General features: G+C 44.5%; 1 protein-coding gene across 1 annotated transcript in view; it reads right to left on the bottom strand.

Annotated features, from left to right (window-relative positions):
* The window catches only part of LOC138580943 (microfibril-associated glycoprotein 4-like), a 149990-nt gene that overhangs the window by 58771 nt on the left and 63868 nt on the right, over nt 1–27351 (bottom strand). Inside the window, exons 2-3 of the mRNA XM_069651881.1 lie at nt 16022–16100; nt 10249–10430 (exon numbers count right to left, since the gene is read on the bottom strand). Of these exons, the coding sequence (XP_069507982.1) occupies nt 10249–10430; nt 16022–16100 (261 nt within the window). The remainder of the gene's footprint in view (nt 1–10248; nt 10431–16021; nt 16101–27351) is intronic.

Genomic DNA, 27351 nt, shown 5'->3' on the forward strand with positions numbered 1-27351 from the left:
GTTTGGGATTTAACCCCTGAAAGACCTCTTAGAGGGTTTGTGTTTTCCAGGTCCACTTTTGGTTCCCAGCTCACCCCTCCCAAGGGAGGAAGATATAGTATATCCCCCAGTCCTGGGACACCTGTTATGTCCAAATGCATTGGTGTTGGATCACTGCGTCTGCTTCATTCCCTCCCCTGCAAAAAGTGTTGCTGCCTTAAAGGAATGGTGCAGTCAGAAATATTATTGTCCCTATTTTTAACCATAAATCGATCGATCGTACAGAAATTTCCTATGCACCTTACCAGAGTTTTCGTCTGTTGAACACAAGCGAAATCAGGCAGCAGGGCGCGGCCATCTTGTGATAATCTTATCACTTGCCGCATCGCCCTGGGTGACCTGTCTTTGCGGCACTAAATCATATCCCCCGCCCCTGAGCCTGACAACACTGGACGCGTACCGCCCATTTCACAATGCCAAAGCACGTCTCGTGTCAACGTTCTCTGTGCCTCAGCTAATGACGTGTCACCATGGAAATGGCAGGACGCCTCTTTCCTCAATAAGTATAAGTACAGACCGTTTCACAGCACACAACAGCAGATTTTCTATTCCATTACTCTCACTGTATTTCTTTGAGTATTCTGTGACTTGTTTCTGTGCTCTGGTCAGCTACCTTCGTTGCTTGTAGCCCGTGTGAACAGATACCAGTACCAGGAGGAGAACTGCTGCTGCCGAGAAAACTCTGGATGCTTGTCCTACATATCGGAAAGGCGGGACACGCCGCAATGCGTTACCGAGCTGCCAGACTTCAGGGCAGCCTGCCTCACACGGTCAGTTTTGAGGATTTTGATGGTGCTTATGCATGAACTTTGCGCAACAGTTCGCCCTCGTAATCCAAGTAACAAGTAAGTATACTCTGGTTGTGATGTCAGTTAGGCCACTACTATTTCATGGTTGTCTCCTATATTCTCGTAACTTCAATATATCATTGTCATATCAATTTAGTCTTGCAATTCTCTAGTAATAGTCCTATAAAAGTTGTTCAATATTGTGCAGTGTCTAGTTAGCATTTGTTCTGGCAAAAATGCCATTGGATACAAGAATTTTCATTGACAACTAAGGTTTAATACACTTATCTTGGTCACTTAAAAACAGTCTGTATCTTTCTCTTTCACAGGTGGTACCGGCTGGTAGCCTATCATTCTTTTACATGGTGGCTTTATGGGAGGGTTGGATACCGCGTTCGACGAGTAATACCCACTTGTGTCGTTGGTGCCATTAGAGAAACTTTCCCCAGTGACAGCGGTCAGTACAGGGGATTTTCCCTCGCTGCGCTGCAACCAGACCTTTACAATGTGTAGTAGTTTTGTGCCATCAAAATAAGAAACAAAATAAAACACAACATATTTTTTATCAATGGTTGTTTCAGTTTTTAAGTGAATTAAGTGTGTCTCCATTCAGCAGTGTTCCGGTGCCTTGTCTGCACGCCCCAGGCCCATCCATCCCCCCTCCACTATCCAAGGCAGTTCGCACCAGTGGATGTGCGCTGCCAAGGGGTGCTGTCAGGGGCGCGAACGGCCAAGGTGCCAAAGACCATGTACACTTCAAAGCTATCTTTCATGCAGGAGTCCTTGTTCACAAGGCCTCCTCAGACCCTGTGTCTCCAGGCAGGCTCCCCTTGAAGCAGGCCGCTCCCCTGCAATCCACATAATACCACGACATATACATGTCCTTCATTCACAAACACACCCCTTTTTGTAATTCTTTATAAACCACTTGATATTTATCATGAGAACATCTTTGAGCACTGCAAGTCAACTTGTGAACGTGCTACCTGAGAACCCCGGTGACCGATGCTAATCTGCTCATCGTCGTGCTATCTGTGAACTTCTGTGACCGCTTCGAGTCAACTCGTCAGTGTGCTACCTGTGAACATCTCCCTGTTCTCCTGCCACTAACTACTGTGCTTGCTGAATCTAACTGTTTGTTGGTCAAGGTAAGGGCATGTATCCTAATCATATCTCCTTCATGTGTACATTTCCATCTATTTCGAAGTAAGGTACTCAGTGGTGCTATGTCCATTGGTCTCATTGCTATTGACTTGAGTTTCATTTGTTATGTTATCGATATATCAATTTTCATCAGTGTCAATTGGCATCGAATTGCATCCTTCGCGGACCATGTCTATAATATAAGCATGTTTCCTTTTCATGCACGATAATACATTCAAGGGACGAGCGACATGTTCTGATTTTCATCACATCAATGAATAGTTTGTGAAAGTTATCCTATAATACAGCCGCCGACACTGCACTGGTTTTGCTGTGGTGCCCAAAAGAAAGTGTGCATTGAACAATGATTGGTCTAATTCCTTCTTTCTCACATTTTTATGCAAAATAAATTTCTAATAATGTTGACCTTTATTTTGCAGAATGTACAACAATGCCTGCATGTTCGATTTTCGGTTGCCCTTCGAAGACCCATGACAAATCTGAAGGCAGTACAATGCATGTATTCCCTAAGACTGTTGATCGAATAAGAGAATGGGTCAGATATTGCGGATATCCACCGGAAGAGCTTGAAAGTAGAGTCAAAAAAGTCTTGGAGGACAAGAGGGGTGATCGATACCACATCTGCGGCCTGCATTTTACCCCGAATATGTACGACACATCCTTGTACACAAAGAAGAATCAACTGAGAACGACTCAAAAATTGCTCCCAAACGCTATTCCGACTTTATTCGTTCACATGCCGACACAGGTGAGTCACGCTTCCGGATTTAGCTTTAGGCCTTGCGGTAGTGTGCAGGTAACCAAATGGATTGATTGGTATTTAGGTGTAAATGTCACTTATAATACTTTCGATATTTATATGATTGTATAGCTTTTTAAATAATGACCATTTTGCTAAACAGCAGTCCTTATTTTTAGAAACCTCATTGAAAATTGATTTATGGGCACAGATAACTATGCTGTATTATGCATTTACACAAGCATAATTTTCTCATATTCATTCTACTTGCATGCCATTTATTTTTTAATATTAGCATTTCTAAATCTAATAATACTTTCCCTTTACAACTCCATGACTATCCACCGAATATGAAGCAACAAGATTCAACATCCATTTCTTGCCTGGAGTCATCTAGCACTTCGAGCGTGTATCAGGTAATCTTACTTAGCTATTCTGTTCCAGACTTGTTTTATGCATGGAATCTGAGATAATGTAATCATATTTACGCATCGTGTAATTCTATTATGAAATGTTTCATTCGTGGTTTGCTATTGATATGTACCTTTGTCGTCTTTCCAAAGTGGGTGTTCAGTTTCCAATATTTTAATCCATACTAATGCAAGTACTGTGTTTCAGGGAGATGCTGAAGCGTTCACTACAATTACAACATCCCTTGTAGTTGATCCAGATGTATGGGTACTGACAGTTACATCGAACAAGATAATCAGATCATATTTGCATATCATGTAATTGTTTTACACATTGTTTCATTCGTGGTTTGCTATTGATATGTACCTTTGTCATCGTCCCAAAGTGTGTGTTCAGTTTCCAATATTTTCATCCATACTAATGCAAGTACTGTGTTTCAGGGAGTTGCTGGAGTGTCCTCTACAATTACATCATCCCTTGTAGTCGATCCGGAGCCAGACCTTGTAGTTGACCCGGAGCCAGAGGTATGCGTACTGACAGTACCCTCTAATGAAAGAAAGTCAGTCTAATTTAATGTGTAATGCAAATTACTTATTTTAAATGGATACTCTTTTCTAGGGATGTATACAAGATCCGTATATTGAATGGCAGGCATGCGGATCCGAGTCGGTGCACCAGCTTGCTGATGGTGATGTTAGAGTAAAGAAGGTTTCAAAGAAAAGAAAGAAAAATAAGGTTAGTTATAAACAGTTTATATTTTTAGCAATTGTTTTGTGCTGAGGCCTTCATTATATGCTTTTTTAAATGTAAATTGTACGATAATGTATGTTGGATTTACACTGAACATCCTTTTTACTATCTTTCCTGTAGTTGCCCGATGGAGTACGGACTATGCAGACACAGACAACGACACAAATGAGAGATACTTCTTGCCAAACTGTTTTCACCATGGAGGAACTATTAATTGAGGCTCAGCGTGTTCAGACTCGAGATGCCTTTGTCCAATGGCCAGAAAATGAATTTACTGTGACCGGCGAATCCAGCGAAGTGTTTTTGGACCATTGCTACAATGCGACTGCTTCTCCAGATGAAGATGAAACTGAATGTATAGAAGATAGTTTTACATTACTCACAGAGCACTTGACACAATCGACAACCGCCAAAAAAATGCCGCCCAAAAAGCAGTCGACATTCATGTTTTCTCCTATCCATGGTCAAGTAACAGATGTTGAAATGACAGAGACTGAAGCATCAACACTATTGACCGACGAACTAGACAAAGATATCAACTATAGTATGTCCAGTTTGACTGATATGTCCACAACGGTTCAGTCTGAAACAACACTGATGCAGGATGACAGTCTAATAAAAGAGGCCAAATACATAGTATTCGACAGCAGCTTGATGGAGATTATAAAGATGCTGAAATGTGTGCATTCAGTGAGAGGGGAAGTATGTGGGAAGCCATTGGTGAATGTGACTCGTCTAACACAAGGCAGTAACCTCAAAATACATGCCACCTGTGAAAAGTTACATAAAACATTTTCATGGTCCGCTCAACCGATGCTGGGGAAACAGCCAGCTGGCAATCTACTGCGGCACCGCTTTACTTTTCAGTGGCTCTAGTTTAAGGAAGTTATCCAGTTTCTTTCAGTTTGTGGGACTCCATTTCATTTCTAAAACGCAGTACTACAAATACCAACGTGATTATCTATTCCCTGTCATTAGTGAAGCTTGGAACATTGAACAATTGTCTATTCAAAGTACATTCTCCGACAAACGGTTCAGGCTAGCCGGCGATGGACAGTGTGACAGCCCCGGATTTTCTGCCAAATACTGCACATACCATTTTCAGGACATGGTAAGTAAGAAAATTGTGAGTTTGGTGGTCGTGCAGGTGTCCAAATGTAAATCCTCAGTGGCCATGGAGAAACTTGGTTTTATAAAATCACTGGAATATCTACAATCGAGGGGAATGCAAATCGACCTCATAGCCACGGACAGACACGTTTCAATAGCCAAGACAATGAGAGAGAAGTTTCCAAATATTAAACATCAATTTGATGTATGGCATGTTGCCAAATCAATCAATAAAAAAATCTCGGCTGCAGGGAAAAAAAAGGTTTGGAAAGTATTTCACAGTGGTCCCAGTCTTTCAGCAACCATCTTTGGTGGAGCTCCAAAACATGTGATGGGTCTGTGGAAATTCTACTGGAAAAATGGCGGTCACTAATGCACCACTGTTCCAATGTTCACTACTGGACAGAAAACCAACATATCCACCAATGTGAACATGGCCCTTTGCCCTCAGAGCAGGCATGGAAGAAGAAGTGGTTGATTCCATCTTCACCTCCACACAAAGCCCTTGAGAAGATTGTGTTTGATAAAACTCTATCATGAGATCTGAAGGGACTCACAGAATTCTGTCACACAGGAGATTTGGAGGTGTTCCACAATATGTGCCTAAAGTACAAGCCAAAGAGATTGCATTTCGGCATCGGAGGCATGAAATAAAAGACATTACTAGCGGTATTAGCGCATAACGAGAATGTAGGCCGTGAACAATCTAGGACTGCAGGAAACTTAGGGATGCTTCGCTACACTATGGCCTTTATGAAAAGAAGCAAAACATGGGTGGTCAAACCAGTATATGAGGAAATGGAATTTGATTTTGTGAAATATCTTATTATTAATGTCGTAGAGATGCATACTCATGCAATTGCGCGCAAATCTGTTCAGAGCACACATACATTGCCACAAAACATTGCCAACGTGCCATGTCCACCCAAAGCAGAGCTCGTTGAAGAGTTCAAATCCCGGTACAAATGATTACCATCTGTTTTCATTTTTGCCAAAAATGTTTTTATAAAGTGTCCAAATGAAGTATGACATTTTTCTTTTGAAATCTATCCTCTTAGTCCTTTTTAAAAAAAATAGTACAATTATTACGATTGACATACAATGTAACACTGCTTTCACATTTCACAGTTTAGTCGAGCTATTGTGGGACCTTAATTTATCGTGTTAGTGCCCGATGGATAACAGTGTGTAAAAATCTTTGGGTTTTGGCAGTTGCCTTGCCATACAGTTCCCCAAACAGCTGAATATCTGCTCTTCACACAAAAGGGATGAGACCTAGGTTACATAAGATACTAGGCACGCCAGAAGTACTGACTGTGAAAACATGCCATGGGGTAGGAGGCCGTGAGATAAGCAGAGGTGGGCCTATTAGTAGACACACTTTGACTCCATTTTTGTGTTTCATCGACTGTAATTTTGGAGTAGGGGGCATTGTGTCATTGGCAAGTTTCCCCTACACCTCAGCAGTGCCATGAACAGCGAGCAGTGACAGCCCCCAATTTTTTCCTCCAGTGTCCTTCATTCAAAATTCAAGTTCTCATGGATGCGCTGACACGGGATGTTGCAAACTAAGAATGTATGTTCATTGTGAGTGAAGGTCACCAGCTTTGAATTTTTGCTTTGGACCTGGGAGGCTCACGCGTCTCACACACAGTATAAGGTTCTATTGTTTTTTGATCTTGAGAGACAGGGACCATTCCGAAAGGGATTGAATTGAAGGAGGGGTGTAATAACGTAAGATATGATAAGGTTGTACATTCTGAAACTGTACCTAGTTACATGTAAGTTCAGTTAATGAAAAATCGTTGACATGAACGGAGTGTGCATTACGGTCTGCATTACGCCAAGAGAATTGAAATGCCGAATATAATGTAAGTTTCTCGGTAGACAAACTAGTCGGAATACGAATAGCTGACCGTTATTGCTGGGTTACATTGTACTCGTTCGTTCTGTGCGGCATATTGCAATGAAGTGCTAGTACAACCTTTGTGTGCTGGTCTTTCTATTGGGCACATGGGCAGTCCAGCATCGACATGCATGTAGACCACCACTGGTTTCCCCCTGGTTCTACGCTAATAAATCATTACATTGCGTGTGCACCTCGAATTGTTGCCTCAGTTTACGCATAACGTTTAGAGCTGAAAATACTCCATTGCATTATCCTCGGAAGCAAATAGCGGAGTACTTTGATATTCTATGTTGTATTCTCTCGGTTCACATTGTGTCACCTCTGCGCTAATAAATAAAATGATTCATTGTAATAAAGATCGGCTACTGACACACATTTCTATTTTCATGTTTTGCAAACAGGTTCATCCTGCCATTCTGCGATTGTCATCTATTCCAGACCCCAACCGATGGATTCTTCAACCGCCAGCTGCAGCTGCATGTCAATCACTGGATTTATTTGACTCTGTTTTGGGATGATCGACAAGGGCCAATATGGCCTTATGCTGTACCAGCGATTAGGAGCAACATAACAACTTTTACGGTGGTCTAGTGCCAAGTTCATGCACCAGCCTTACAATTCACTGTGCAACCAAAGTGCTTCATTTACCCAAAACGATCACCCTGTGTACCAAAAAGGAACAGCGCATGACTCACGAGAAACATTTGCGGATTTGCGGATCGAGAGCAAAGAAAAAAAGTTCCATTTTGATTGAATATGTCAGACGCCGAATGTTCTTGAAACATTTAATGTGAAATAAATGTACTTTACCAATTGTAGAGACTTGCTCTTTCCTTTTAAAGTACAGTTTCATATTCCTAATTGGGATGCGCTGTGCTGTGAGACGATGTGTGTTGTTTTCCGGGTTCTACGTCAAGTCGCGTAGGTGAAGACTTGGCGCGTTTGGCTACGCTGCCCAGTATCGTCACAGAGAGAGGCGGAGAATATCAATGATTTGGCGATGTCAGACTCAGGGGCGGGGGATATTATTTGGTGCTGCAAAGGCAGGTCACCCAGGGCGATGCGGCAAGTGATAGGATTATCACAACATGGCCGCACCCTGCTGCCTGATTTCACTTGTGTTCAAAAGACGAAAACTCTGGTAAGGTGCACAGGACATTTTTGTATGATCGATCAACGTATGGTTAAAAACAATGGCCGAACCATAGGGACAATAATATTTCTGACCGCACCATTCCTTTAATGGCTACATTTTGCGATTGCCCTCTAAGGTCCTTTTTTACAATCCCAACTTCTCTATGTCTGCCCTAATCTTCTCAATGCATCAATCAGGGATATAAGACAACAGACAATAACCCAGCAGCCGTCTAACATCTGCATGGTAGATATCTTGGACTGCACTGGCTTTCTCGGAAAGATCCATAGGCATCCAATGATTATTGGGGGAGGTTGAGGTGGACTGGTGGTTTTAGCAGAATTGGGACAGGCTCAGAGCGTTGAGATCTCTGTGGGAAAGCTGGAGTGGACTGACCTTGGGAAAAGTAGAGCCAGGCACAGCTGCACTTAGATCTGGGAAATGTAGTGCAGAACATTTTCTCGGGTGCACACATATGTCAATCATAGCAGCCAAATGGATCTATGTGATCACTGCGCCACCCATAATGTTGACTTTCAAAAAGCCGACTGCCATTACGGAGTGGTGCAGTGATCAAATAGATCACTGTGCCTCGCATCCCGTTCCCTGCCTCCCCCCTACCCACTTACCTTGAAGGCAGCACACACAGAAATGGGCTGCTGTCTCCCTATCCCTGCGACGTCAGTTCTCTCCCACTAATGTGGGTCCGAATTGGCACTGCAGGGTCTTTTTTCCCTTTTTTTTCATTATTGTCCCCTGCTTCCATTTAGGGGAGCAGGGGCACCCTGCAGGCCCCGCTCCCTCGGTCGGTGTAATGTGAGTCCCAGTTTTGGGACTGCGTAAAGGTGCAGTAATAGTACTGGTCGCAGTTATTTAGGTGACATTTTGGTACTATCCCAGCCAAACTATCATTATTTATTATATTTAAATGAGGGGGCACATATCAAGGTTGTGGGCCCATCTCTTTCTTCCTCTTTGCGATGCCTATAGCTCTGTCATGTGTTTAGTGTTCCAACATGACAGAGGCTCTGCCATTTTTGGCCCTGACAGCGTGTGTTGTGGGCGGGTTCTCGCGGAATTGCAGACCAATGCCAGTGACCAATTGCAGATGTTTACCGTGGTGCCCCCCCTCTGCTCAAGCATGGAAGTGGCCGAGCGTGCTCCTGGTAGAGGAGGCCCTCTGCCAGTGGATCTGCACTGGGGTCTCATCCGACTGATATGTCACTCAGCTAACCAAGCTGGCACCGCAGGGGTGGCACCAATGCCCCGGTCTGAAGCAGCAGCATCCTGGGGGCACTATAGCATTACATTAAAAGGCCTCCTGACTCTTCAGTATGGAAGAATAAGTATATGGCATAAGTAGTTATTGAGGGGCCTTTTTTCCAATGTTACATTTTTAACAGGTGAGAACGCCCCTTAGTTGTTGTTATCACCACCCCTTTTTGATATGGGCTTGATTTCTTTTTGATATGGACTTTGATACCAATTAATTGTTGGTATCAAAAAGTTTCTATATCAAATTTTATATCGATTTGATATCCGTTTAATATTAACAGATATATAAAGTGTGTTTTTGTACTTCGATACGGTTTGACATAAAGTTTTATATCAAAATGATATAAAGTGTATATCAAAATATTTTTAATATGGGAGAGCACATGCACACAAACACACTTTATATATATAAAACGGACATCAAATCGATATAAAATTTGATATCGAAACATTTTGATATAAAAATGAATTGATATCAAAGTCCATATGAAAAAGAAATCAAGCCCATATCAAAAAGGAGCGGGGATAAGGAAAACCAGGGGGCCTTTGCACCTGTCAAAAATGTTACATTGGAGAAAAGGGGCCCCCTATAACTACTGCCATTCAATGAGACACCCAGAAGGCAGTTACGCGTCCCATTTTGATTTCAGTTCACAGCCACCAGGACCCAGAGTACCAAGAAGCAAGCAAATCCTTTTGGAAGAACCGCGTGGGGCACCTGCTCAATATGACTGAAAACTAGAATTTGTATTTTTTTTCCAAACAAACAATAATGGCAGTGGAAACCCCAGGGTTAAGTGTTCTACCAAGACAACAGCCCCTAGTGACAGCAAAAGTTTGACCAATCACGCTTTGACATCTGTCTGGGTATCCAGGTCAAAAAAACATTTATGTTCAATCCATTCAAAAGGTGTAGATGTCCTCTTACCGTCCATGGCCCCCCGCCAGTCGTCATGTCACAGAAGACGGGCAAGGGTGCGCGGGGCCCAGCCGGGTAGATGATGTATACTCCGTCACGCGGTGCTCCTCGCTGTTGAATATCGCTGCAGTCTCGGGGTGCGTGGCAGTCTGCAAGGCATCTCTTCCTCTGCATGCTTTTCCTTGACTGATCTGACAAACACAAGGGACAGTGATGAAATAACATTGCAACGTTGGACAGCAGACGTAAGACACACCATTGGAGGGGTGGAACCATGTGACAACGATGTGGTCAAGGTTTCACCAGAATTGTTGCACCAAACTGACATCATTTGCTTATTTCTTCAAACTAATTTTCCACCCATGTGGTCCCTAGTGTCCCTTATCTCAATTACACTAATGATTGCGCTGGGGTTTATCGACCATCAGCAGTATGTATGTAACTGGCAGATCGCAATGTGCTTAGATTCCGAAAATATGAAATTATTGCATTCAACGTCAGCGTTTGTCTACAAAAGATGGTTTATAAGTCAAAATCCATAGACTACAACCATCTTGAAGGGAACAAAACCACACGGATGGAACGGATGGGTGAGGCATTAGGTGGGAAGTAGTAATTGAAGATGAGGAGAAAAGGTGGTGGCCGGGAGGGAAAAGAAATCTTTTCAAAGCATCATGTCAACTTTTCCTTGAGACCCTGGTAGTGGTTCAGCCTGCAGAGACCATTCATAAGAGATGAAGAGTAGAGTTTTGGGGGTGCTGATCTTTGCTTCTTCTGAATATGTCTCCTTGGGAGGACAAGAATGCTGCCTCGTGTCAGCAAGCGGCATCAGCAATGCAACAGCCTACACCAGCTCCCTGCTGGCAGGTTAGTGGAAATAGCTTCCTCTGTGACCCATCACTGAACTGAGAAAAATACCTAAAGAATTTCGATGTTAGCCTCACATTCTGGCCCTGTAGGTGGGGATCAAGCTTACCTTGAAGAGTTTTTCAATATAGATGTTGTTGGTTTGGCATTGTAGCTTGGTGAATTTAATCATGCTCCCTGCTGCCTCTGGCTTTTCAATTGTGAAGTCTACAGGTGCTTTCTGGCCTTCTGGGATGGAGTGCACTCACCCTGAAGTAGGTCAATTGTTCGCCCTTTTCATGCAGGATCCAGGCCAGAATTTGTGGACCCTACAATATGGCCTAGTTCTGTTTTTGTCCACCAACGGTTGTAAAATAGGCTTTGCGGTACTGCTCAGTATTATCACGCAGACTCTCAAAGGTATTTTTTGCCTAAATCAGAATTATCCAATTGGAGGAGCACTGGAACAGGTTTCTATTGCACAGACCCGAATGCTTGTGTTGCTGACTCAACCCTTCATTCCTTCAAGGCTGGGGACAGCAGAGTTTCACAACAACAGTGCCTTTTATTAATAGGACTACAAAGCCGAGTACTCACATTGGGAGAGGGCTCCATACGGATGGGCCCAAGCTGGTTTCCCTTCGCTTGGGTCTCTGCCCGCCTACATTGAGCTTTGTCTTCTGACAAAAATGTCCCTGTTTTTTGCAGAGACATTATTACATTGAACATGCTGGGGACAGACCTGCAACCCTCGTTTTTTTTTTTTTTTTTACACAAGGGGAGCAGGGCACATCCCCGTAACCCGTCACCATATATAATGTCACCATATATAAGGTCGCCAAGGGCTTTTACCGGCAATATTATGTATGGGGACATTATGTATGGGGACAGTATTACCTGATACCAACTGGAGGTGGTCATCAAAGATCACAGTGTATGTCACGGGAGTGGGTGGTATGAAATTTTGCGTTTGTGTGTTTTGTGATATTTGTCTGAATACACGAGTTTAAGACTTCGAGGAGGATAGCATGGCAGAAGTATACAGATACCAGAGGGCACTGCGTGACAAGCGCAATGTACAAAAGGTGTTACCAGAAGGGCAGCGTTGAATAGTACTAGTTGTGAGGTTATGGCCTATATTTTGCCGTTATTTTCTAAGGAGTTATTACAGTAGGTTATACATAGGTCATGTTTTAAGACAAACATTTTTCATGCAAGTTGACAGGGATTCATGTTAGCAGAGCTGCACATGGGAAATGTCATGAAAACACTCAGTATGGAAAACAGACTACCATGCATATTTTTTAGCATTGATGTCATCAGCAGTTGGACCTCAGAGGGCAGCAAGACATTTTAAAATCTAGGTCTCCATTTTTGCCACTTCGGTAAGAAATGTTAGTATGACTCGCTGCAACTCTGCTTTCTTTTGAGATTGTGGAGTGGTGCGCTGTTGAATTTACTTGAATTAGGTCTCGCTACAGGAAACACATTCCTAAATTTGAGAAGTTGTTTTGGGATGAATTAGGATATCTCCCAGGCTTCATTCTCGTCAGTTGTGCCAGTGTCGAAGAGGGTGGGTCTTAAGGTCCTCCTCCTTGTTAACTGAGCACTTTGCAAAATAGGCCCCATCTCTTTGCAGATGAAAAGAACTAGACCGTTGCGCTCATTGTGCTCTCCCGGGAGCACATTGCCATATACGCTCAAATTCAAACCCGCGAGATACGCAGCGTGCTGCTATCCAGGCTCTCTATGTAAACCTGAGCTTCTCAATATGGACCGCTCCACTATGCCAGGGTGATCCCCATATTCATGTTTCTATTGTGGTCGCCTCTGGCTGCTTAGCCACCTATCTGACGGGCGGAGTCAGACCATGGTTCCCCCCTCCTCTCTTTTATCTCAACCCTTGCAGACCGCAAATCCTCCTGTTTCCCAAATGTATTTATCTTTTCCTCCCTGGGGTTCCCTTCTGATTCCCTGCTACCCTTATTTTTCAGGATCCACTGCTTTTCTTGCCCAGGACACTTCTTATCTTTTTCTGGTCCCCCTCAAAAGATTTGTATTTGTAAAGTCCCGCAAGCTTCTCTGTTATCTTCTTTCTGAGGCCTACCAATGGGGAGAGGCCTTGGTCCCCGAGCTTGCTAGGTGCTGAGGTACAGGATTGTACCCCAGGCAATTGCAAGTGTACTTCTTACACCTGTTGTTTCATTTTTCACATGATTTCAGGTTGAACAGCTTCATCTGTTTTGTCTCCCCTTTTTCCCTGTGCTATGCCCATAACACAAGACGATTCTGTGGCTGGCAAAAGCTAAGGCAATCTGGGTAAATTGGCATCAACATCAAGCCTCTCCACATGGTTCTCAGAATCATATTTCTGAAAGTAGGAACTTTTATTTAAAAAAAATTAAGAACAGATGTTTTAACATATGGCCTCGGCTGTGTACAAGCTCTTGAATGGATCATCTGAATGTAACACTCCCCTCTGAGATAAATGGTCAAGCCAACTCACATGTGAGATGTCAATATCAAGATGGCAACTCTTTGCAAAGCCTTCCTTGTATGTCTAGTTTATTTATTTGATTGCTTTTTTATAACACACCTAATACCATACAGGAGTTCTGTTTCTAAGCGCGGATCTGGGATTCAAACCTCTGTTGCTCTGCTTGGTCTTGTTTCCAAGACCAGCGCGTTGCCTCTGTGCTATCCTCCGTTGCATTGGTTAGAGAGTGAGGCAAGTTCGGCTTCTTAATAAGGTTTTCTGGACACCGAAGTGGATGTGCAAGGCCTTTTGGGGCTTCAACCAAATAATAGGTTTGTTGGAGAATGTGCTATGAGACTGTTATAAGGCGAAGACCTTCTGCAGTAAAATATCAGGCATCATGAACGCAGTTCTTGGTGTAGACAAAGCCTATTACTTTATGACGTTGATTTTAGAAGAGGATACCAATTTGGAGGACCTGTTCTAATTACAGGCAACCTGGGTGTTTATGGCCTCTATGGTGGCCATAAAAACTATCCTACGGAATTGGAAATCCACTGTCTTCCCAACCAAATCTATGCGGCTTCAGGAAATGTACCCCCTTTCAAATATAGAGAGAGTTACCCTACAGAACGAGACTTAAAGCAATGTGTTCAAAGATATATGGAGCAGATTTCTTGAACTGGATTTGGACTGACTCATGTCTGGTGTATCTCCAGAGGAGTTCCACAGTGTTGTTTTTTCTTCTTTTTGTGTCCCTAGTTGTGCTGCTATGTAGTATTTGTATATGATGTTAGTTTGTTAAGGCCAACAATGTTAAATATAAAAAATAAAAAAATAAAACACTTGTTTTCCTATGGGACATTTATTCCCCTATTTCCCAATAAGCAAACCTGTGTCTTTAGCACCAAGAGGCCCTGCTGATGGTGAAAGGAAGTGTTCTACAAGAGAGGATAACATAACATAACATACCATAGCATACAATAAAATAGAAAGAACTTCATTATACAAACAAATGTAATTTTGATAGTTTTTGTTCAAGTATCCTTCTTTCGGGGTAGGGAACATACAACATAACTCATATAATACTGTCCTGAAAGAGTCACATTATATTGAGCAAATACAATTGAACTAAACTCTGTAGATATTGCTGGTGGACATGATTGCATATTTATTTATAACGTATTCATTGAACATTCACATAATTGCTAGAATTAACTGCAGTACTTTTAAAGGGCCAATTCCTACTTTTCTTAAGTTGCATTGTGTTCAAAAGGAGAGTCAATAACCAATACATCTTCTTAACTAACTGTCTTTAATTTCTAATAACCCTTATTTTGTACAACTGCTAAATAACCTTTTATAATTCCATCGTGTTAAAACATACATTGTACATGCATTTTAACTAACAGTCTGAATGTGTAAAAAGCTCCTTAAAACTGAGGTAAATATTGACTAACCAAACCCACTTTAATAACTTATAAACAACTGCATCTTTTAGTATCATTCCCAACTAAAATAACGTCTCTAAATTAAAATTCCTCAACAACCAAATAATATGTTAACTTCTAGTCTAACTTTCCATCAATAACTCTTATAACAAACAAAAACAATTCAAAATGGTCTATATGTGTTTTTGGGTAAGAAGCTATACCTTTTGAAACTCCTAAAGAGCATCCCTACTTTTAAATTGAGTAGCTCAACTTTTTTTTAAATTGCTGAAGTCATTATATTTCAATGAATTCTCTGCACTAATTCTTCAAATATGCAAATAATTTCCAAAGCAAGCAATCCTGAGTAACTCACAACTCTTGACAAACTTTGTATAAGTGCACAACTAAGCATGATGACTCCAATATATTTCCAGATTCAATGGTTTTAAGTCAATTTCCCTTTTCTTATCTTATTACTTTCTATGTTGGAAAAGTGAAGTAAAAATCATTGTTGCTCATTGAAAGTTCATGGGACAGTAAGTGCTGGTTTCCGGTTCTTATAAAACTGGAAATACCTGTTTGCATGGTCCTACTTAGGAAACTGGGGTGCAGAAGATCAGTTTGGCCAGATGCTTCACAAGATCTGCAGCTGGTGTCTTAAGAGATGGAAATGATATCTCCTATGTGCTAATTGCCGCTTCCCTTCGAGGCACATCCAATACCTGCACAGTACCAAGCAACACACTATCCCTTTTTCATCAAAGGTCAAATGGCAGACATGAAGCGACTCTGCCTGTATTTTATCTGGATGTGTTGTGAAAACTCTAAAATCATGAAATGGTAACTTGGACTTTTATTTTTTATATTGAAAATATTAGCACTGGTTAAATAACAAAGGTTGCCGGAGCAAGCATCATTTCACAAAACAGACATACCCACACAAGGAGGTCGCATGTGCATGTATATGAGAAAAGAGAGTGCAGGGTTGTGCATATCACATCGCTCTTTGTGTGCTAGCGATACCTACCATTCTTGTCTAAGGAGCCATTGCTCGGGTTCCCAAGCGAGAGGAGACATTGGCACAGAAGAAGAAAAACCAACTGCATCTGGAAAAAAGAGGTCATAGAAATTGATAAAGTGATTGACCATTAAACTGCTCTCTCTCTTGGTGCCTCGATAGCAGTTGTTATTCCCCAGCCCAGGTGCACTCAGTGCATTGACCTCAGAAGAATGAAAGACTGAGGCAGCCCTAGTGAGCTCCAGCCGGTGATCTAAAGCGCGCACACAGATCTGTGCACACGGCGCATTGTGCCATCCATCAGCCTCCATGATTTCAGGGCGCGCTCTGAAGGAGACTTATGTTTGAGGGAGACTCAGGAGTCAGACCTGCTTAAGTTCTGGTGTGAGTTCATAACTGCAGAGGAGGTAAGTGTCGTGTCTGGGGACTGGGTGGCATGTGGATAGTGCTCCTCACTTTGCACCGTATCTGCACCTATTGAAAGGCTGAAGCCCTGACCAGGAGTTGCATGGTTGCTTCAGGACCGCAGGTGTATCCATTTGTAGTGAGAGGAGCATGCTTGATGAGCTGCTGAACGGTATGTATTGTCTAATGTACCACGAGGAGGTGCAGCTCTGCTGTATATGCAGGCAGGCTATCACTCACAGGTCAAGAGAAACAGCCTTCCTGATTCATTGTACCCCAGCGGAAGAGGGAAAGCGTCCATAGGCCATACCTTATAGGGAGCCCCCAATACCCTGATGTTAGGCGGAGTGCAATGACTCTGTGGCTGAATACAATAGGAGAGAGAGAGAGAGGGGGGGAGAGAGGGTGAGAGAGAAGAGAATGAGAGGGAGACAGAGAGGGAGAAGAGAGAGAAAGAGAAGAGAAGAGAAGAGAAGAGAAGAGAAGAGAAGAGAAGAGAAGAGAAGAGAAGAGAAGAGAAGAGAAGAGGAGAGGAGAGAAGAGAAGAGAAGAGAAGAAGAGAGAAGAGAAGAGAAGAAGAGAGACAGAGAGAGAGAAAAAAAGAGAGAGAGAGAAGAGAATGTGAGAGTGAAATAGAGAAGAGAGAGAGAAGAAAATGAGAGAGAGAGCAAGAGAGAGAGAGAGGGAGGGAGAGAGAGAGGAAAATGAGAGAGAGAGAGAGAGAGAGAGAGAAGAGAATGAGAGAGTGAAATAGAGAAGAGAGAGAGAAGAAAATGAGAGAGAGAGCAAGAGAGAGAGAGAGAGGGGGAGAGAGAGAGGAGAATGAGAGAGAGAGAGAGAGAGAGAGAAGAGAATGAGAGAGAGAGAGAAGAGAATGAGAAGAGAATGAGAGAGAGAAGAGGATGAGAGAGAGAGAAACAGAGAGGAGATAGAAGAGAAAGAGAGAGAGAGAGAGAGAGAGAGAGAGAAGAGAATGAGAGCGAGAGAGAAGAGAGAGAAAGAAAGAGATAGAGAGAGAGAGAGAGAGGGGAGAATGAGAGAGAGAGGAGAGCGAAAGAGAGAGAGAAGAGAATGAGAGAGAGAGAGAGAGAGAGAGAGAGAGAGAGAGAGAGAGAGAGAGAGAGAGAGAGAGAGAGAAGAGGGAGAGAGAGAGAAGAGAATGAGAGAGAGAGAGGGAGAGAGCGGAGAGGGAGAGGGAGGGAGAGAGAGGGAGAGAAGAGAATGAGTGAGAGAGAGAGAGAGAGAGAGAGAGGACCGAACCCAGGAATACAGAGTACAAGTCTGTACCCCAATCCCCCCACTGAAAATAACAAGAAAAGTTGAAACCAACACAGTCCTTGGATGTGGTCACAAATCGAACATTGATGTGTACTGATTGACATCATAAATGATCAGGGTCCATATCCCAAAATCACTTCCCATAATGTCCAAGCGAAATATCGATTGCGCCAATCACAATTCCCACAAAGTAACATCAGCCGGTCTACAGTATGTGAATGTGAACAAGTGAATGTGCCATGATTTGACCAGGCAGCACAGGAAGCAATGACGAGTTCCTCACACATATGTTCCTCGTGCAGATTGCGACAGATTGATGCGCCGGGGTAGAACAAAGTGCAGCAGCACCATTGCTATTCCCCGGCACATGCAAGGCTCACATGGGGCATGAAAAGATGCACTCACTCAGGTCACCTGTGGTTAGCATGGCCGAAGGGGATGTGGCAGCACTCGTGGCTGGTAGAGCACCAACATGGACATGAAACGGCTACGTATTTGTGTTATGATTCTTTGATCAAATTGTGGTCTGAGGAGTGGGAAGCCTCAATGAACCTTGCCTGTCACGTGATTGGTTAACTTCTTAGTTCTAAACTGTGCTTAGGAAGCACAGCAACTAGCGGGTTGATCCTCAAAGTTGAGGATAACGGCAGAGTTGCCGCCCATATCAAGCCTTTGTATACCCAAATATTATACTAGCAAGCAAAAATTGCTGTCACATAGCTTGTTACATGCTGGCTACATGGCTGTCTTTATCAGGAATTATTTATTTCCAGTGTTTTTCTGGATGCAAACATGACTGAGTCCCAGCCTATAGATGGACCGAGCTGAACCTGTGTCTATTGACAGACTGCTATGGCGTCCTAAGTAGACCTTTAAGTGTTTTAGTCAGAGCTGTAGCAATCTATGTAACAGCAATTCCTACCGGATCTCCAAAGGCTGCGAACTAGGAGCTTCTGCTGCCCAATGGCAAATGAAGGGGCATTGAGCTCTCATCTCAGGTATTAGTCATTAATAGTAAGGTGGCATGGGGGAGCTGGAGAGCAAACTTGAGATAAAGAGGGTCATGCTGGTTTATTATTTTGAAGAATTGGGTCGTTCCATACTTTCTTTGCCCTTGTTTTTGGTACATTGACACATGTCCCTTGAAGGTAATATCTTATCCCTGCGGAAGGTCATACACTTGAAAAAGGACTGAAACATGTTAGAGTTTGTGGCAGAGTCCTCACACTAGCGATTGGTGTGGTTGGGAGCTTGTTTTGCGCCAGACCTGGATGTCCTGACACTGGAAGTGATGTATATATTCATTTTCATAATTCAGGTAGGCGCTCTTTTGGAGAGAGGCCGTTTTATGTGACTGTGTGCTTGATTTATTTGACATGCTTTGTATTTGGTGAAATCATTTCTGTTGAAGAATTGATGGGTAGATATGTTAGGAAAATGTGTCTGTATGATTAAATTATAAAACACTTCATAACTCGCACATTAGCCATACACGTTGCATTTTGGAGAAACACATTTTGCTGGAAGATCAAGCCAATGCACACATAATATAGTCTGGAGCTATGTACTTGAAAGGTAAATGTCTTGCATCAGGAAATACAAGGTGGCATGTCCGGCTCACCACCGCTCAGCCAGTGACCCGGAACATTTGGTAAGGGTGGAGCACGGTTGGTTAAATGTCAGGAGCATCTTGGAAAGGCTGGCAGGGGTGGCGCAGAGTCAGTCTCATGCCATGGTCACCTCTTAATAAAAAGAAACAATGGTAGGTTGTCCCCTTTACTCGTTGACACCCAGGGGGAGTTTAAGGTATGACCTCACCCCAAAAAGCATGTTATGGTTTTGTCAGGGTCGGCCAGCTCAGGCACCTTACACTGTCCCTGCTTCACCCTCAGTCCTACTGCAATCGAGGCATACTATGTTATGTTACCAGTATTGATTTAGCGCACTTTCGCCCAGAGGCATCATGGCGCTGGCAGCAATAATTGTAACACCACCCGTTAGCCAAATTACTTTCCAATGCTTTTGACAGTTGTTGGTTTCAAAAATAGAAAATGGAAGACATAGAACGTCTGTATTCTGAGACCAGCAGAACATGGCGTCACTGTTTCCAATATGCACTCCTCAACATGGGAAGCAACAGATGACCCTTGGCCTGCTTTACTGCAGACACAATAGTAGGAGAGAGGACTGGGCACATGGGCAAGGGCAATCCCTATCATGCTTTCCCTCCCACCTGCCTGTTGCTGCAGCAAGCAGTACTGTAGCTGGGAGCTCTATCCCTGGGAGCAGCGCAATGCAGTGCATCAGGGGTTCGATACCCTGGTCGGGTCTGCTTAGCAATTCCTACCCCCTCCACCCAAGCTTGATAAATTAACATTGGAGTTAGTAATGACAGTAATAAGTAACATTGATTACCAAGTGCCCTGAAATTGGACTGCTGGTGAGAGTGGCACTATATAAAGCACCAGAATTAATATTACTTAGGTGCAGCTTGGGTGTTATGCCCCTTGCATTCGTATGGCCCTGCCATTTGAGATAATACTCCAAAAAGGGACAATGTTTAAGTGGCATTTAACTTGCCACTCTGGGCTGGTCGGGTTCTGCTTTCTCACTCTTTTCCTGTAAGGTGGCCACGCAGTGTGTTTATTTAGCCTCTTTGTGGACTGCGCGCGCACTCACATAACGCTCTCTCAGCCGCAGGCTTATTATTTCAAACTTTATATTTTGTAACCGGTTTATCCCGTATGAATATAACCCCAACATCACACAAGTAATCAGATGTTACATAAGGTGCAGTTGGGCACTATGCCAGGTGGACAGCCACAGCATTGGCTTTCTACTCTAGGCAGTCACAGCCCATGCACTCAAGTGCAGCACATGCACAGGTACAGTGTGTGAAGTTCAAGGGCCTTTTTTTTGGAAAGAGCTGGCCAGCCTCTGCAATTCCAAACAGTCACTCCCCCCCCCCCCCCCAGTCAGCCATATAGGGGCGCGCTCGGTGACTTTAATGAATTAACCCTTTATTTCATAAGGCATATTTCCCAGGAACAGTGGTGTATATGAGAATAGAGTGATTGCTTTTACATATTTTTGTGCAATGAGCTATGCGTGTTTCCACTAATTTAGTCTGTTCCTAAGGGCGACCCCAAGATATCTGAAGTGGGTTCCCCATTTCATGTTCACGTTTCCCTCAACCCATGGCCCGGATGGCATGTCTGAATGGGGTAGATGCATATATTTAATGTACTCACATTTAGCCCTATATTCCTGCACTCCATAAAGCTTGGCTGTGTCCTCAGGAGCTGTTGTTGTGCAATAGCTGTGCAAGGCATCAGGACATTGTTGCCAGCAAAGACCAAGACACAAGTGGGGTGTGCCTACTGCGGTGATATCACAAGGGTCGACGTCCATCCCCCCATACCAATGGTCCGGGGCACAATACAGGGTGAGTGGGCAGACCAAACAGGGTCCCCTGGGAATATGCATGGATTAAAGCCCCTGCCTTTGAGACAGAGGGTGTAGGGTGAGGAGCTTGTGAAAGTACAGGGCCCAGAGGGGGATTGTGGGTAATACATTCTGGGGCGATTGCCGCAAGTCAGACCTCTGTGGATCCCCACAGGTGTCCTCTTTTTGGAAATGCATGGGGTTCCCTGTTTTCCTTCGTGGCTTCGACATCCTAGGCCCAAATCTGTATGTTGTCCACATGAGCAAAATCTGCTGTGCCGAAAGGCTTGGGGTTACCAGTGGGTTAGCCTTTTCCCTTTGCGCCCAGGTAGGTGTCCAGACAAAAACGGTACCTCACATGTGTGGATGCACCCACCTCAGAGAAAAGGGAAAAGGCCTACCCACTGATAACCCCAAGCCTTTCTGCAAAGCACATTTTGCTCATGTGGACAACCTACAGATTTGGGCCTAGGGTGTCAAAGCCATCAAGGAAAACAGAGAACCCCATGCATTTCCAAAAAGAAGACACCCGTGAGCACCCCCCTTTCCACCAAAAACATCCATGGTGATTTAGTAACCCCCACACCCACCCAAAACAAGTTATCATTATTTTTGTTTTTGTTTTGCCTCTTTGCTAGGGGAAGATTGTGCTAGCAATCTGCCCCCAGGGAGGGCTACATGAGATGCCCCCATCCATTTGGGGTGGGGGTGAGAGGGCCACCCCCTTCCCACTAAAACATCTATGGTTGTTCAGTGGCCCCCACACCCACCCAAAACAAGTTATAATTTGTTTTATTTTTGTTTTGCCCCTTTCCTAGGGGCAGATGGGCACATATGTGTGGGCATCTTCCCCCGGGGGGGAGTAAAACGTACTGCCCCACGCTTGGGGGGTGGCTCTGCCAATATTTGCAGTGGCCTCCCCCCACCACAAATGGATGGGGGCATCTCATGTACCCCTGCCCCAGGGAAGGCTACATAAGGTGCCCCCACCCACTTAGGGTGGGGGGAGAGGGCCACCCCCCCTTTCAAACACAAAAAATCCTGGTGGTCTAGTGGGCCCCCCACCCCCACCCAAAACAAGTTATAAAATATATATATTTTTTTTGCCCTTCCCTAGGGGCAGATGGGCACATGTGTGTGACCATCTGCCCCCAGAGGGGTGGCAAAACGTACTTCCCCAGGCTTGGGGGTGGGGTGGCTCTACCAATATTTGCAGTGTCCTCTCCCTTCACCCCAAATGGTTGGGGACAGCTCATGTACCCCTTCCTAGGGCCAGAAATCTGCCGCCAGGGAGGGCTACACAAGGTGCCCCCATCCACTTAGGGTGGCGGGGAGGGCCACCCCCTTTCAAACACAACAAATCCTGGTGGTCTAGTGGGCCCCCACCCACCCAAAACAAGTTATAATATATATATACATTGTTGTTGTGCCCTTCCCTAGGGGCAGATGGGCACATGTGTGTCAAAACATACTGCCCCAGGCTTGGGAGGGGTGGCTCTGCCAATATTTGCAGTGGCCTCTCCCCCCCACACCAAATGGATGGGGGCATCTCATGTACCCCTTCCTAGGGGCAGAAATCTGCCCCCAGGGAGGGCTACATAAGGTGCCCCCCATCCACCTAGGGTGGGGGGGAGAGGGCCACCCCCCTTGCAAAAATCCCTGGTGGCTAGTGGTCCCACCCGCACCCACCCCACCCAAAACTATGTTTTTAAAAACAAATCCTTTTTTTTTGTTTGCCCCCCTTCCCTGGGGGCAGATGATCACCCATCTGCCCCCAGTGTATTGCCCCCATGCTTTAGGGGCCAGGGGGAGAGGGCATCTTACAAAGTAAGAAGCCCATCCCCCCACTTCAAAAACAGATCCCTGCATGACACACCAAACACATATTCTGGGGGGGGATAAATGATATTACATCCCCCCCACTTAGAATTGTGGGGGGGATTTGTCCCTCCTGTCCCCCCCATGTCCTACGCCCATGGCGGAAAAGAGAAGCTGGACACCTGGAGGAGCAAGATATCCCCCAGAGAGGCAGCAGAGAAAATCTTTTGGGCTTGCAAGGACAGATGAAGTGCAGTGATGTAGGGTACCTCACAGGCAATTTTCCCTCAGCAGTGAATGAAAGAGAGTGAAGGAAAGATGAGTACGGGAGGTGCAGGAGTAGGGAAAGAAAATCCAAGAACTCGGGCCGCAAACAAAAGAAGAAATAGTGGTTGGAAATCAGGAACCTTTGATTTGAATTCATATTCTTTTGACACGCGCTAATGGCTTTGTAGTTAAGAATGCCCAGGGGGACAAATCGGCCAAGGGGTCTAGCCAAACTCTAGAAGCATTAACCCTTAATTCCCTTTGTGAATGGAATCAGATCACTATTATGCACAAACTCCAGCAGGGAGTTCCAGCATTCTGCCATCAATGCAATAAAAGAACTGCCCAGTGCCCTTGAACATTTAAAGCGAGAGTCCACCACGGCACATTAGGTTGGGAACGTAACTCTCTACCTGGCCAGTGCCACCTAAGGTCCTCACAGGGATAGAAAAGACCTGGGCAGTAGAGGTGCATATGAGCCACCGTCGGAGTCTAAAGGGAATCCCTTGCTCTCATAGGGAGCCAATGCAGTTTCCTGAGATCCCGGGGTATGTGATCACGCATTGGGATCCCTGTAACCATTGGTCTTATGAACAGCGTGCCTAGTGGCGATGAGTAGGAGCTCTGTTTGGACTGATTTAATCTAAGCCAGTTATTTTCCATCCATGACTCTATGCAACTAAAGAGTGTAAGGATATTCCATCAACTTTAGGATTGTCCTCCTACTGGAAAAGTATCTGGGTATCACCAGCATAGTTCTATTTCACTGTCCTCTACCCCAAAAGGATAGCATAGAGTGTCGAGCGATGAGGCCCCTATAGAACCTCACAAGTATATAGGTAAATAGTTAAACCCTTGAGCTCTCACACTCTGTGTGCCGCCGACCTGCCTGGTTAAGTGTTGTACTTTTAATCTGCTTTCTGTGGGGCACCTGCAACTTTGAATGTGTCCGTGTGCAATTAACTTCCTTGTAAGAGACCATCCGACCCTCTCTCCCCTTGTTCCCGCCTCCCCCTCTCCCTATTGCTTCCCTGCCCAACCTTCATGACCAGAATTCTCTTCTTTCCGGGTCCTCTCAGGGCAGTCCCACTGCCTGTTGAAGCCCAATGTGACTAAGGGGCCAGATACAAAGGGCAGCTCCTACAGATTCACAACTAGAAGTTGTTTGCAAGTGTTTGCCGTGGGAGCATGCAGAGCAGCCGTCAACCAGCAGCAACGGATAAGGTAAGAAAGGTGCAGGCAGGGGGCACAGCCATTACTACTCCCCATCTAATTCTTCCTCCTCTCGTTACTTCTAGCAAATGTTTGCAGTCTTCTACATGTCACACTTGTTGTTATCCATATCTGACATTAGGCGAACTGTCGTAATTAATCCCTGGGGCCTTTCCCTCTTCTAGGAAAGTCAATTCAGAGTGTTTGCTGCTGTGTTTAAAATCTATGCTTTGGCCCTCTTTCTAAGAGAGTCGAAACTGGGTGTTTTGCCTTGCGCGTGGAAACGCCTGTCTTAACTTGCTCTGTCTTTGCGCATCCATTAGGCTTTCCCCTCCCCCGGATAGCTCTACTTTGTATTTGTGTGCCTGCCCGTTTGTCTGAAGCTGCTGTGCTGTCTCACTGTTGATTGGTGTGCTCTCTAGGCTTTTTCCACCACTAGCTTCCATCAACTGTTGGTTATTGTTGGTGTCTGCTGTGTCCACTAGGCTCTCATCCGCTCTCTAGGTTCCCACTCTACTGGTGACCACTGTTGCTTACTTATGGGTACTGTTGACTCTGTTGGTTCTGCATTAGCCACTGCCCACCCCCCTTTTTGGATGTCGAGCTCTGTTGTCCCTCTCCCCTGTCTTCTGTCCACACTGTTTCCTGCATTTCCTTTGTAGAGTATTACCTGCTTGTGCTTCTGGTGTGGTCCTACTGTGTGAACCCTCCCTTTCTGTGCATCCTGCATTGTACAGCTTTGGGCTGTGTTTTTTTCCTCTTTCTTCTAACTCTGACCCTCTCCTCTTTCCTCCTCGCAACCTCAGAAAAAATATTTAAGAAGGATATTCTGTCTCCAACCCAGGCCTTCCCATCTCTGATACCTACATCAGGGCTTCCTCCGGACAGACTCTCACAGACATCCTCTTTGTCATTCCCTCTCTAGACCTATGGACCCCTCTCTGTTCTCTCTCTCCTTCCTCCTCCTCCCCCATTAATGGTGGCACCCAGTCAGAGGTCCTCTTGGCCTCCTTCCACACCTCCATAGCCATCATTAATGTCCATCAAAATGGTACCGTAATTGTCCAGGCTCCTTTGCCACATCCTTCCTACTCCTCTGCCTCCTCTCTGGCACCCCCTCCAACTTCCCTATGGCAATTCTGCCACCGTGTCCACTGCCTCTGACCACTTTCTGGCCCCTCTGCCACTTCCACTGGGTGTACCTCTCTCCTGTACACTACCCCGGAAATCTTTCAAAAGTGGCAACCTGCTCCACGTAGCTACACTCAACTCTCACTCTGCTGTCAAACACTCCTCTGACATCTGCCACCTCCTCGAAGACCTTGACCTTGATGTCCTTGCTCTCACAGATGAACACACGTAGGGGAGTCCCCCGAATGAACCCCGAATTAACCATTCAGCAACTAATTTGATAGCCCAGTTTTAGCTCATACTAGGCCCCATTTCATATGCTGTTTTCATCACCACACAGAATGTAAAATATAATACACAGTGTTTGTCATTTTGTACAAAAAAGTAATAATTTATTACATAGGCCATTGGTCCTACGTTTACACAAAAATATAAAAAAAGGCACATGAATACATATATCAATATGGGAGATGTATATATACATTTGATGGCATTTTAGTGATTTAATCATGAAACAAAAAGGTGACACAAAGACAATTCTATAGTATGGAGGAAAGAGGGCACTGTCTTCCTGGCCCTATCTGGCTAATAAGTCACATAAGTCCTCCAAAACATAGTGTCACCTAATACATATTCTAAAATTGATTATGCATGACAAGAATTGTACTTGACTAAAAATACACATCCCAGGTCGACGTCCATAGTGGCGATGTTGAACCACATAGCATAACTCGTTGGTACAGAGTGATGCAAAGGACGTTTCGGCAGGACATAAGTTATACTGCCTTCGTCAGGACCCCAAAGGAGATGGAGCTCTGTAGATGTGATAAAGATTTAGCTTTACTATCTAATGAATAAAAAACATGTTGTAAAATCAGTGCCTATAAAAACGGCTGCTGAAGAAATTAAATTATCGAAACGTGAGGCTAAAAGAGAAAACCTCCACCAACGCAACACCAAACTGCTGTGTACAGAGAAAAAAACACAAAACCAACACCTACCCAGTGTGGTGATATCTACATTGAGAGCACCCTCCACCTAAAAATGGTGAAGGGCAAGAGAAAATTAAAACAACCAATGGAATAAGATCCCCAACAAGGTTGTGTGTGGTGATCCTGTGCCCAAAGACTGGTGTGTCGAGTGCCCCAAAAGACCGAACCCAAGGCCAAAAGCCCCGTAGCGCCCCAAAGCAGTGTATATGTAGAAAAAGAGAGGAGGAAGGGGCTGAATGGGCCCTCAACTTACTTAGAAAAAAGAAGAAACGGTCCTCCAGAAGTAAAGTTGCTGCCACCGAGGCGGCGTAAAGGGAAAAGAACCTCCTGGTCTGCAGACATAGGGACAAAGAAAGCATAGAACAATGACGCCCTAGTCAAAGGGGGAGATATCGACCCAAAATGGACTACAAATCTAACCCTGAGCCCTGCAAGGAGCCCCACCCATGCTCACCTAGATGGGGGGACTGGGTGTACCCTCAACGGGTATGCCTCTGTTGACTGTCATGTGGATCAAACGTCCATATAGCCAAATTCAGTGGTCCGGGGTAACTATATAGTCGGGCGTCCTCCCGTAAACGTTCCTAGGCTGGAAACAAAGGAACAGAAAAAGCCAGATTAACTTAGCTGTGCAATCATGAATAGAGGATCTATACGTGCTAATTGCTCATAGTTAATGAACATTTCACAGCTTGGAAATGCGTGTAGAGCCGTGTGCATGGGTGTTTACATAAAGCGCGTGGTACATGCCCTTAGTACATTACCCATATATCGGGCATATGGACATGGTGA

This window comes from Ambystoma mexicanum, chromosome 3p, assembly GCF_040938575.1.
Source record: "Ambystoma mexicanum isolate Mex_15411 chromosome 3p, UKY_AmexF1_1, whole genome shotgun sequence".
NCBI classification, from domain to species: domain Eukaryota; kingdom Metazoa; phylum Chordata; class Amphibia; order Caudata; family Ambystomatidae; genus Ambystoma; species Ambystoma mexicanum.